The sequence below is a fragment of the Centropristis striata genome, chromosome 16, assembly GCF_030273125.1.
Source record: "Centropristis striata isolate RG_2023a ecotype Rhode Island chromosome 16, C.striata_1.0, whole genome shotgun sequence".
Taxonomy (NCBI): domain Eukaryota; kingdom Metazoa; phylum Chordata; class Actinopteri; order Perciformes; family Serranidae; genus Centropristis; species Centropristis striata.
In genome coordinates this window covers 5,141,467-5,155,379 of record NC_081532.1, presented here as the reverse complement: position 1 = coordinate 5,155,379, position 13,913 = coordinate 5,141,467, and the positions used below count along the sequence as shown (strand labels likewise).

The window sequence follows — 13,913 nt, the reverse complement described above, 5'->3', positions numbered from 1 at the left end:
TTTTACTTTTGATACTTTAAGTACATTTTGATGCTGATACTTTTGTACTTTTACTTGAGTAAGTTTTGAATGCAGGACTTTTACTTGCAGTGGAGTAATTTCACAGTGTGGTATTAGTACTTTTACTTAAGTAAGGGATCTGAATACTTCCCCCAACACTGCCAGTGAGGACAATACATGCTGGCTTTTACTGCAGTTTATGGGTTTCACACTGGCTCCACTTGCTTCACCCTGTTTGTGTGGCTCACATCCACACCCACAACAATCCTAACGTTTAACATTTAGTGGGATAATAGTAATTTTGTCAAGACTACTGTTTTTTTTCTGCTGTTTCTATCATATGTGTTACACAGTTCACTTTCCCAGTCGTGTGGTTAGTCTGTGCCGCATAATCGCTGCGTGTGGGGAGATCGTGGTTTGAGGCGTGGCCTTCTTTACGCATGAGCGTGATGACGTAGGCAATCATAGCAACCAGCATGGCGACGGGGAAGCTTTGCTCCGCCGCTCATCTGTTTATAAGCTAGTATTATAAGCTAGTATTAGCTGTTACCTTCGCGTTACTGGATTATTATTCAGCGCAAAAATGTTTGTAGTAACATACACTGTAGTTTCTGGTTGTATCCAGGCTCTGCCGTCGCTGCCCCAGAATATTTCTGAGGAAGATGGGATACGCTGAGTGTAACATTACCATGGACTCGAGAACAGGTATGGAAATACTATTAGCACTGTTAGCTCTGAGCTAGCTGGTGGCTAGCTAACCAGCAGAAGGAAGCACATTCATATAGTGCTGAGGCAGCAATCTGAAGATAAACCATGCTGACTGTAGTTATAAACCGACTAATGTGGCTTCGTATGTGTGTAGACAGTGGGCAGCCTCGCTTGTTTTTATGACTAACGTTAAAACTTGTAACACGATGCTTCAGAAAACTCTAGCTAAGTTCAATTACTTTACTCTGTTACATTAAGATAAAGATAATTTTACTATTTCCAAGTGGTTGTATGTAACTAAGTACATTAACTCAAGTACTGTACTTACCCTATAAAGCCTGAACCATGAAATAATTGCCAGAAAATTCAATTTTTATAAAAACTGAGTGCTTATTAACCTGCTGAAGTATTTTAAAAAACAAATAAATTGCATATATGAATTCTTATTTGTATCATATTTGATACATCAGGTCTTTTTGTGCAATTTGTTGCTCACAGTTTGTTTTTCTTGAACTAACAAAAACATATAAACCCTAACATTTTTAACCTGGATATCATTTTCGCTACATCTTTTACATTTTTGTGCAATTTGTTGCTCAGTTTGTTTATCTTCAACACATGTATACATCAGGTTTTTGATTATGTAGAGGTCTCAAAAATTACTGTATCAAATATGATACACTTGGCTTTATAGGGTTAAGTACAATTTTGAGGTACTTGCACTTTACTTGAGTATTTCCATTTAATGCATCTTTATACTTCTACTCCACTACATTTAGAGGCAAATATTGTACTTTTTACACCACTACATTTAGCTGACAGCTTTAGTAACTAGTTACTTTTTGGGTCAAGATTTAACATGAAAAACATGACAAATTTAAAATGATTAGACATTTGTTTTTAAATGAACCCAATAACAGTTTATTAGGTAATTAAAATGAGCCCTGTCTTTAATACAAATAATGTAATAATATATTTAGTGAGTAGGTCTATTCTGCATTGCAAGTACTTTTACTTTTGATACTTTAAGTACATTTTGATGCCGATACTTTTGTAGGTTTACTTCAGTAAGTTTTGAATGCTGGACTTTTACTTGTAGTGGAGTAATTTCACAGTTAGTTAGTACTTTTACTGCAGTAAGGGATCTGAATACTTCTTCCACCACTGCTAAAAACATAACAAAAAACTTTGGAAAATGAAAAGTTATTCACAACTTTCTAAGGTTTCCCTCTAAATAGAATGAAGGGAATAGTTCAACACTCTGAAGTCTTGTGCCTCTGTGAGGAATTCTGGCACCAACAACTCAATGGCATTATAAAATGTGTTCAGGGTGACTGATGCCTCTCCAAAAATGTCTTTAACTTGTGCTCACCTTGTTGAGAAGATCCCTGAGGTAGTACATCACTCCTATTAAATTCTCCAACAACCAAAAAGCAATTAAAACAGTTGATATGTGTGAACTATTAAATATATTACTGTAAGTTTTTCTAGTCAATAATTGTTGTATGTATTGACACAAAGCCTAAAATAAACCATATCTTTCCAACATTCAAAAAACCTGGGTATTCAGTGTACAAAGATTTAAAAAGTACTACAATAGTAAATCACTATTAAGAAGCCATAAACACCAAATGCTTGCTATTAAATGACTTAATTATTTAAGCATTTATTAAAACTGCCATTGATAAGTTGACTGGGGGATTCAACATGTCCATCTTCATTTTAGGAAGTGTATCATCTGGTTTGGGGTACAGCCCTGGTGTGAGAGGACAGACTTCTAAAAGTAGCCGTAAGTATCATATTATAATGTGACATAAGTCAACTGCGCATTGGCCATTTGTAAGATAAGAGCTGATTTTTACTGTATGTTATCCATCTTGTGTTTTTAGCTTTCTGCCCTCGCTCCTCCAGCAAGTTAACACAGTCCATTGTAAAAGATCACATGGTGTCTCATTACAAAAAGGTTTACTCCGCTAAAGGTGAGCTATTTGACAGAAACATTATGATCCTTACATACACCAAATTAATTCAGCTCCTGCATGCATAATATGTTATATGTTAAAGTGGTTAAAACATGCACAGCACTTCTGTTGTGATCTTACTTTTTTGCCTTGTTCTGCAGCTGCCATTGATGCCTCAGTACCCAAAAGCATGATACATAGTGTAAAGTGTAAGTACTCAAGTGTCAAATTTTATTTAAAAAATAATTCAACACCTATTCACTGAAATGAGGATGTACTTTTAATTTCTAAGCTCATATTCAATAAATACTTTATTCTCTTTTTAGCACACCCACAATTTTTTAGAGAGTACAAGTAGTTTAAGTGGTGTCTAAATGTAAATACTAGCAGTCAGGTGTCAGTGTCTTATGCTGCGTTCAATTGCACTCGGAACTCTGAAAGATCCAACCTCGGAGTCGGAAAAGTGCAATAGAACGGCCCTTGAACTCGGGACTCCGACTCGGGAATTCGGGTAGGATCACTCCGAGTAGGTCGTAAATACATGGAAAACGTCAAAGCAAAATGGCGCCACACACCGTGAGAGATAAACAGTCACTTTATCTTCAACATTTAGTCTGTTATGTGTTGTTTAATTCAGCATTTGTGTTACTAAAAGTGTAGGATTACTTTGTAGTGGTATTTGCACTCCCACTCTGTTAATTAAAGAGTTTGTATGAGCCTAGTAGGGATGAAAAAGCACAGTAAAAGTGTAAAAAATATTATAGTTTTTCCAATATTTAAACTACATTAGGCTATAAGGTGTAATACTGCACTTCTTTTTATTATATCCAGGAAATTGATAAGATTGAATTATATTTTTGTCTCTTAAGTATTTGCAGACCACAATTCCACCCTATATTTGGACCCAGAGAGGACACAACCATTTAACTGTATGTTGTACCAGGTAGCTGATGTACTTCCCCAGAATAATTTTTAAATGCTCGAAAGACATCCAAACAAACATAAATTTGGTGTGGTCGGCCATGTTTTCCGAGGTTGAGCAATGAAACGCATTTACCTCGGAAGTCGGAATTTCCAACTCGGATCTTTCCTAGTTCCGAGTGCAATCGAACGCAGCATTAGTGGTAGTCAGGATCCAAGACCAGAGTTTTCTCTCTGAACTTACCACTTTGCACCAGCGTTGAGTAACTCAGGAAAAAATGAGTCATAATATAGACAGAGGGAAGCTGCTGCACTGACAGCAGCCTCAATAAACAATAATGCAGTGCAGCTACTCATCACATGAGTACAGGATGCAACTCATCCTCGTCCTTTAATGGTAAAAGTAATGCAATGAGTATTGTCCTGTTATAGACTATTTCCTGTGCTGTTTTTCACTTTTTCATTGCCCGTTTACAGACAATGACTCGATCAGAGAGAAGCAGTTAAAGAAAGGGGGTCGACCTCAGTCAGCCCACTCTCAGTCACAGAGGACCAGCAGAGCCTCCTGCTCCTCGGCCCAGGTAATACATCACGACAGTGTTAATGGTGTGTTTCTCACAGCTTCAAATGATCTCAGTTTATCTCATACAGAAGCCTTGACAATGCATGACTAGAGAACGTGATGATTAGAAGCGTTTAACCCAGGGGTCTCAAACTCGCGGCCCACATGAAGATATTTTGTGGCACCTTGTATGAAAGTTTAATGTGAGTTTTATATGAATGGCACTTTACCGTGTTGTGTGTGGAAGGTCCCTTTAATTACTTTTTTTGGTAATTTTTGTCTTTTTTAAATCATTTTGTGTCTTTTTTTAAAATTCTTTTGTATCTTTTTTAGTAATTTTGTGGTCATTTTGTTTCTTTTTTAAGTAATTTAGTTTTTTCTGTCATTTTGTGTCTTTTTAAGTAATTTAGTGGTTTTTTTCGGTCATTTTGTCTTTTTTTTGGTCATTTTGTGTCTTTTTGTACTTTAGTTCTCTTTCTGACATTTTGTGTCACTTCTATAGTAATTTTGTGTCTCTTTTTGGTCATTTTGATACTGCCCCCAGGTAATTTGAGTTTGAGACCCCTGGTTTAACCCATTTAAGCCGGGAAAGCATTACCACATTTCTACCATTCAGCCGGGGGCGCTGTTGCGTTATTCTACCATTAAAGCCGGGAAAGCAGATATGTTTTGTAGTATTTGTAGTTTTTTCCACCTATTTTCAGTCTCTTTTTCGCCAATGAAATGCATCAGAATACACGTGGGAGTGTCGCAAAGCAACATGTTGATTTTTAAAAAAACTTTATTGAAGGTTTGGACAAATAAACTCAACTTCTAATGAAAGCCACAGGTATAAGCTCTCAAATACTTTTTGAATTTCATTTCTATCTGCTACAGAGGCTGAAAAATCTATTATTTATTAGGCGTTGAAACTTCTGTTGAATTTCCAGAATGACTTCAGGTTTTAGGGGGTTATTTTAAAATCGCCCAGAGGTTTTACAGGCATTTTTCCAGGCGTTTTAGGCCTAAATTGGTTAAAGGCTATAAATGCAAAGTCTGTATTTGAAGTTTGAACGACAAACAGACAGTTTGTTTTTTTTCTCTTCCAGAGCAGATTATCTGTGCAGTATGATGACAGCCCGTACCTCTGCTCAAGAAGTTCTTCAGTCTCCAGCCCAAGGTTCAGCTCCTCCTTCCATGCCAAGGAGATAGTTTATCCATCATATAAAGTCAGTTCTCAGAACCATTCTTATCACATCCGCCCAGCATCAGAAATCAAGTACCGTAGCCCAGAGGCCACTTCACACAGGAAGCAGTCCTTGTGTTCACTGGGAGCTTCTGGAGATGATGGTTCCTACAAGACTTTCCAGGACCCGGTTCAGAAAACGTACAGCGGAGACCTGCTCCAGAAACATTCAAAGCACTTTACCCAAGACAAACCTTTCACCCCTAAGACCCTGAAATCAGAGAAGAGTTCATACCTGTCACAATACCGCTACTACAGAGCGCCACGGAGGAAACCTACTCAGGACTGCACCAACTCCAAATTGACGCGTCAGGAGACATATCATGGAAGGTAGTGACTGTTCTAGTGAGGCGTTATTATGAATCCCAATGGGTGATTCTCATGAACATGGTACAGCTCATAGCAAAAATCCAAGAGCATTGAATACATATTTTCTTTGACCCTTCATAACATATACAATATAAAGTCACTGTTTAATAAGAATTTATAATCTATTTAATTTTTTTAAGGTAATTTCTGACATTTTTAGAGACACTGTGAGCAAAATTAAGTACTGTAACACATTTTTAAATAAAAAAAACAACGAAAGGATTTTTAAATTATTTTTCTTTGGTAAGCACTTAAACATGCTCAAGGGTAGCTTGTATCACCAAAAAGTATTTTATTAAAATATACACAGAATTGTTTGCATTAAAATATATCATTACCGTAACATCTAACAATTTTTTCTCCTAAATTTTCATTCAGATTTGGTTTTTATACATTGTTAAAAACCATTATTTTTGATTATATTCTGTCAAATTATACATTTTTAAACAAATGTATATTAATTTTTATAAAGTTTTTTAAATATTGTATATAAGTGTGGGGAAACGAGGACATTTTATCTTACAGTAATGAAATTGTGAATCAAAAATATAGAAAATGTTATTTTAACACAAAACAATGAATTGTGCCTCATTATGGCTATATTGTTCATTCATATAAAAGTGAAAAATATTTAGTTTAATAAAGTATGTCCTTATAATGTCTTCACAGACATAGTTTAGACTGGTTTCATGAGAATCACCACAATGCTTTTCTTGGCAAGATCTGCCTTGTTCAGGTCCTATCCCCTGACTAATGGGCTCTTAACCACTCAAGGTCAATGGCTTCAGATTAATCGGGCTGCTACACCGGGCAGTGGGATTCATAGTCAGGCCTCAGTGAGTCAAAGAAAAGCTATAGATATCTGTCTTCTATGTTTTTTATTGTGTAAAAATAACTTATTCTGTCTTTTCTGCAGCACAAACACCAAGGACTACACACAGGACTTGTATGAGCCATCTCAGGTAATTTAGAAGATTTCACTTGACTATTAAGATATACTTTCTCATGTGTCTTAAAATAGCATTACAGTGTCAAAGTTTTTCTTTTTTTTTTTTCTTAAAATCGTGTTAGTGGTTGGTTTCATTTTTACATAATTTTCACATCATTGGTGATGACGGTTCATGGCTTTGTGTTTGCATATCTTGCACATTCTGTACAAGATGTGCTTCATACTAGGCCTAAAAACAGATCCATGGCTTTGTTAGTGCATTCATCCTCATTGAAATAATTATGCAATGACTGAACATGATGACTACCTATGTTATTTAAGACTGAAAAGAGTGGTGATAGGGTTTTTTTCTCCTCAATGTCAGTAATCTTTGTGTGGTTTATCATCCCTTTAAACCATGACGAACTGAAGTGTTTACACCCACATTAAACATTTGATCATGAGACAGCCTTGACTGTCTTTAATGTCCCTTTTCATTTTACTGTCCTTTTGTTTTACAGGGATTTAATACAGAGCACGAGTGGTCTGAAGATGAGCTCAATGGCACATATTTCTCAGCATCTAGACAACAGAGTCGAGCAAACAAGAGCAGGGACCATCATTTCTTAGACTCCTTTTCAAGGTAAAAGCATACATTTGAAATACTCTGTTGCATTTTAAACAGAATGGTATACCTGTATGTATTTTCTGTGTAAAGTTCTAAAATTATTAAATCTTCTAGGGTCTCGCCAGGAGGTGGGAAATCTCCCTTTATGAAGAATGTATCTGCAGAGTAAGTTCTCTTTGATGATGTCTCATGCTTATGCAGCTTTTAATTTATATTGTAGGGGGGAAAATCCTGTATTTATAAGGATTTGACAGTATGGTGCTGACATGGATATTTTTTTATATATATAATTACCATAAAATTTGGTGTATAAGTCGCAGGCTGTTTTTCAGGGTCTCAAACTGGGAAAACAAGGTTTTCTATTGCTATTTGTTAATAAAAACATTATACACGTTATTTCAACACTGTTTCCATTTATTTTCATTTGAAACATTCAAAACATAACCTGTTAAGTAGGTTTACTTTTCAGATTGCGGTTTTTCAAACGCATTAACTTCTTAAGGAAATAGTACAATATCTAAGCCATGAGCTGAAATTAACATTCAACATTTTTTTAAACCAAGTAAATATTTTTTTCTTTTTTTAATAACAAGACTGTTCCTGTCCCGCCATCTTGTGGGTCAAATTTACTATGTCAGCATTTACCTTGGTCTATAGGTCGCACCGGTGAATAACCGGTGGGAAAAAAAGGAAAAAAAGTGTGACTTATACACCGAATTTTACGGTAGGTGTTATTTGGAAAAGCAACATCATTGCCAGGCATTAAGACATTCAAAATATCCAGATAACTGACATCCTACAGATACCAGACAAACTATATTATGCATTATGGCCAGGGGGTCTTTATACAGCACTTTGTAATTTGCATATAATTTCCCATGATTGTCAAAACAGACAGTAAAAAGAAGGTAAATGACATTTGATGCTGATTATGAGCGGGGCAAATCAACAAGCACATTCTTTATTCCAACATTTTATCCACCTTGTCCTGTATAAATCATTTCTCACTTTTCACAATTTATTTTAAGAAATATTGGAATCATTATAGATATCTGAAAAGACCATGCTTTGTCTGAAAGCTTTGCTATGCCTTCTCTTCCATTATTGTACAGTAAGCACTGATATGTCTATATGTCCAGTACTCATATATACAGTTTAGTTTGAATTATGTATCATATGTCACCCATGTACGTTTTTTTACACAAATGTAAATATTTATTAAATAAAACCAGGCCTGTAAGATAAAAGAGATAAAGGGATTTAAATGGTCCTGATGAGTCATCACTAATTTATGATCCCCAAACATTGCTTTTACCAGGATAGCCAGCATTCATTCCATCCATTCTGACTCATATCCACCGTCACGCTTAAGAATTATAGGCTTAGATTTATACCCCAGTTTAGGGAGTGATGCACCACCTCCCTCTTAAATGATAAAAACGCACTATATTTAATTCTTTCCATTCTAAATACATTATGCAATGATTCATCCCATTCATAAAATTGACTGATTGGGACTTGGTTCTGACATAAATACATACACTCTAGGTAAAATGGACATTGCTTCCCTGAATCTTAAGAACCATGTAAAACAATGTCTCTAAAGTGAAAAAAAATCTCTGCTGTTCAACAGGGAAGAAGAACTAATGTACCTCGAATTCATTTCTGCTGTAACAGAAGACATATTGTCCCGGGGGCACATCTCTGACAGGTTTGTCTTTTATTTTCTGTGACTCATTTCTATGAGCTACAAGACTATTGTCTATGCTCTATGTTAGCTTACAGATATTGACAGCAAATAGACAGCCTGGATGACATTTTTTTTTTAATAGCAGTAGCATGAGTCTCATAATTGAGTGTGTTTGACAGTGGCTGGCGCCTGTTAAAACCTCCAGAGTCATGATTCTGTCTCCTCTGTAAGTCTGATTGTGTCCTCTGTTAGGTTCCTAGACCGGGTGATAGAGCGCCATATCGACATGAATCGGCATCGGCTTGATATGGTGAGTGCAGAATAACAAATATGTTGAGCAAATCTTGATTCAGGTTTCAACTTTTTTATAAATACACTACTGGTCAAAAGTTTTAGAACACACCAACTTTTCCAGAATTTAATTGAAAATTATGCAGTTTAATGTCTCAGTGTACTCTGGAATGAATGCACATTTGCAACATTTAAAATTCTTTAATGATAGTGTTTTGAAAGTAAAAAAAAGATTCAAAATCACATTTTATGTTGGACTAAAGGACTAAAAAAAGACACAAAATGACCAAAAAAGACACAAAATGACAAAAAAAAAAAGACACCAAGACACAAAATGACTAAAAAAGACACAAAATGACCAAAAAAAAGACACAAAATTACTTACAAAGACATGAAAATAATTCAAAAATGGACAAAATAGCCCAAGACTCCATAGAGTTAAGTTGTTAACCCATTTCTTGTTCCCTGAAAAATGTACATTATTTTTCAGTTTTGGTTAAGCTTACCTTTTTTCATTTACCTCTGGCAGTTCACCACTTACCTTCGTACCCTTTCAAGCTGTTCATTTGACTTGAACTGCTTGAATTTCAATAAAAAACTGGAAAAATTGGGGTGTTCTAAAACTTTTGACCGGTAGTGTATGTAGAAAACATTCTTCTTAATTCCTTCTTATGCATCTGACTGAATTGTTTCAGGGTAAAATGCGCCACCTACTGGAAGTGCTGCGTAGAGATTTTGAAGAGCCGATCAACGCATCCACCTCCAGCACAGAGCTTGAAAAAAAGGAGAGCGATCTACTTGATTCATTCCCACCTCCTCTGGAATCAGACGGGGAACAAGTGATGACCAGAAAGGACAATGACCTCTTCCCTTACGCGTCACTGATTAAATACTGTGATTCGCCAGATTACGCTGGTCCCCTGTTGGTGTCTACACCCGTACACTCCCCTGAAACAACCACTGCCTCACCAACTCAAACAAACGAAAAGGACGGAGAAGATGACAATCAGGAAGCGGGCATTAGCTCTCCTCAGCTCGGTGAGCTTGGTTCTAATTATACAGGAATCAGTGAAGAGGACACCACAGAGACAAGCAAAGAAGTCAGCAATGAGAACCATGAATACACCTCCAGTGACAAGGAGATCCATCAAGACCAAGCTGAAGTCAGTGATGACGGACAATCTAAAGAGGTTGAGGATCTTGGAAAAAGTTTGTCAGAGTCGCTTCATGTGTCCAGTGACACACACTACAACGATGTGGAAGCTGCAACTGAGCAACATACAAATACTGTTGCCTCTGGCAGCGATGACGAGTTCTGAGATTTGTTGTATTCAGGGTTTTTTTTAGTGGTTTTGGAAGTAAGATAGTGTTTTCTACAGAGAGAAATGTAACCTAAAAGTATAGCTTTGCTTGTGTGATTTTACACCGGTTGTGTTTTTTCATGTTTTTACAACCAGTATGGTGTTGTAGCTCTGTTTTGTTTTCATCTATTTACAAAAGCACAATGAAAATTTCACATAAGCAAACAGGGTTTGGCAAGTAATGCTCTAAATATTTTCTCTTTTTTTTGCCCCATGGTTACTAGTATGCGTAGCAAAAAGTATTATAGCACAATGCACACACTTGAAAAAAAAAAACAAGACAAATTTACAAGATAATATTATTGCAAAGTTAGAAAAGTTTATTGCAAAAATAAAATCAGCTCTTTTTCTGAATGTGTGGATAAATAGATTCAGATTCAGATTCGACTTTATTAATCCCACAGCGGGGAAATTTCTTTGTTACCGACCACAAAAATTGCAAAATTATTTCCCTTTTAGATAAAAATAAAAAATAAACAATCTAATAGAAAAAGACATTTTACATTACATTACATGTCATTTAGCAGACTTTACAGACTGAGTACATTTAACAATATACTACATACAACTTAGTGCAAATGAAGTGAAGAAATGTGCAGAAAAGAAAAAAGAAAACTACAACACGTTCAGGTTGTGCTGGTGTTGTACAGTCATATGGCAGCTGGAATGAATGACATGCGGAAGCGTAATACCTCCTATAAAATAAATTACAAGAAAATAACAATCTCTCATTTATTCATAAAACAGGGCAAAAGATTTTCTCAAGTTGATGCGTTATGCTTCCGTACCGTAGCACGACACTGATGTCAGATGTGTGGAATCAGTAGTGTCCTTTAGTTTGAGTGGATTGCAGTGTGCCCAGTCGATCTTCAGTATGGTGTAGCTGCACTTTGTAGAAAAACACTTGTTGTAAAGAAAGAAATGGTTTCGTGTGTTTGACTTGACATATGCCTCTGAGATGTAGCTGACTGTCACCAGAAAGTGTCTTTACAGTTGCAATAAATTTTCTATTCTTCTGAATCTTGTATGCTGGCATTTTCTTATTATGACTACTATAAACTGGTTATTATTTAGACTGAAACAAGCATGGTCATGATCACTAGTGGTGGAAAGTAAGTTAATTTACTTGAGTACTGTACTTAAGTGCAATTTTGAGGTACTTATCTGAATTATGCGACTTTATACTTTATATTCCACTACATTTTGGGAGGAAATATTATACTTTTTACCAGTGGTGGAAGAAGTATTCAGATCATTCACTTGAGATAAAGTACTAATACAACACTGCAGAATTACTCTAGTACAAGTAAAAGTACTGCAAAAGTATCAGCATCAAAATGTACTTTAAGTATCAAAAGTAAAAGTACTCATTATGCAGAATGGACCCACTCAGATTGTTTTATATATTCCAAAGATATTATTATTAGACTATTATTATAGATATTGATGATGTTAGCAGCATTTTACTATTGTCAAGGTACGATGTATTGTAACTACTTAATATACTTTTATGTGGTTCTATTTATAAACATGCATACACATTATAAATGAATATATATTTTTCCTGTTAAATCTTGAACTGAAATGTAACTCGTAACTAAAGCTGTCAGCTAGATACATAAGAAGTCCAAGACAGGTAAAATTAGTCCATGCTCAATTAGTTAAACTGTCTTAACAGGAGACAACCACCACACTAGTGCATGTCTATTCATTTTCCCATGTGAAATTCACTGTCTGCAGGTAGTCTTCCAGTAAACAGAACCCAGTCTGCCTCCACCTTCATTTCCATGCCAGTCCCCCAAGAACAGCCCATATGCAGATCAGTGTATGCAGATACACTCTAGCTACCCTGTAAAGAATATAGTTTTAAAAACAAAATCAATCAAATCAGATCAAAATTACTTTATTCATCCCCGAGGGGAAATTCATTAAGTCTGGTAGAATCTCTGTTAGAATGAGACAGCCTGATGGCTTTAGGAGAGAAGGATCTTTTGAATCTCTCCGTCCTGCATCCTGCTGTTTTTTTGGTCCATAAAGGTTTTGTGTAGCGGATGATCCGGGTATTTCAAGATGGCCTCGAATATCTTGACAGTGTGTGCAACCTGGCTCCAACCACAGAACCAGCTCTTTAGACCAGTCTGTCCAACTGCCTTGCATCTCTGTGTGTGATGCTGCCTCCCCAGCAGACTGCAGCATAAAACAACACACTACCACCACAGACTGATAAAACATCTGTAGCATCGATGTCAAGAGATCTGAGCTTCCTTAAGAAAAAGAGGCGGCGCTGCCCCTTTTTGTAGAGAGCGTCTGTGTTTAGGGACCAGTCCAACTTATTATCCAGGTATACACCTAGATACTTAGAACTTGGCACCACCTCCATGTCCACCCCACAGGTATTCACTGGCTGAAGGAACCTGCAGAAATCTATGATCATTTCCTTAGTCTTTGAGGTGTTCAGTAGGAGATAGTTCTTTTGACTCCAGTCACTGAAGGCTTTTATCAGATCCCTATATTCAGATTCACATTCCCCATTTCTCATTATATTTATCAATATCATTTGTTATACTACAGGATATCCTTTCAAAAGCAGCTACTTTGCCTAAATCTGTAAGCCAGTCTTGAAATACCGGGCCCTCTGCATCTTTCCACTTTCTCATTATCATCTGTTTACCAATCATTATACTTGTCTGAATCCAATTGGTTAACCCTCTGAAATCTTGGGCTATTATGTCCGTTAAAAAAAATCTGTTAAAAATCTTTACCATGCCATGTTGGTGTCAGTTTTTTCAGCGCAACCTCACCTATATGTCCTGATAATTCATTTTTAACTTTGACTTACTTGATCAAAATTTTAAACCCAAAAGAAACAAAGAAAAACATAAAATCTGATATTGAAAATTATGTTTCACACACAGAAATGTACATGTTGCAAATATGAACACAGGTTGCAAATATAACATATAACAGGCAAAATGAGGATAATAACTAATTCTATATTTTTATACTAAATATATTTGACATTATCTCCAGTTTTACTTGGCCAAATATCATCAAAAAAAATCTGGTATGGACTTTCAAGCCAAAACTTCAGAGGGATACTGATGGCAAGACTCGACCTTGCTTCATTTTTATTTCTTCACGTCATGAAGAAGTAATGTGCAGGTGGTTTTATGGACTCCAGAGTTCAGGTTTTTACAATATCGGCCATGGGTTTAGGGTGAATTTGGGGGATTTTAAGTTGAGCCATTTATTTTGCAAGCATTTATAGT

The 13,913-nt window shown here is 36.0% G+C and overlaps 1 protein-coding gene across 1 annotated transcript; it reads left to right on the top strand.

Moving 5' to 3' along the window:
• Nucleotides 1-461: 461 nt before the first annotated feature.
• spata7 (spermatogenesis associated 7) lies at nt 462-10,953 on the top strand. Its single transcript, XM_059352578.1, has 12 exons — nt 462-705; nt 2,435-2,497; nt 2,598-2,687; nt 2,831-2,878; nt 4,068-4,171; nt 5,241-5,707; nt 6,663-6,708; nt 7,196-7,317; nt 7,417-7,467; nt 8,936-9,013; nt 9,245-9,302; nt 9,979-10,953. The coding sequence occupies exons 1-12, from the start codon at nt 663-665 to the stop codon at nt 10,600-10,602; spliced, it is 1,794 nt and encodes a 597-aa protein (XP_059208561.1). The 5' UTR covers nt 462-662; the 3' UTR covers nt 10,603-10,953.
• The last annotated feature ends 2,960 nt before the right edge of the window (nt 10,954-13,913 follow it).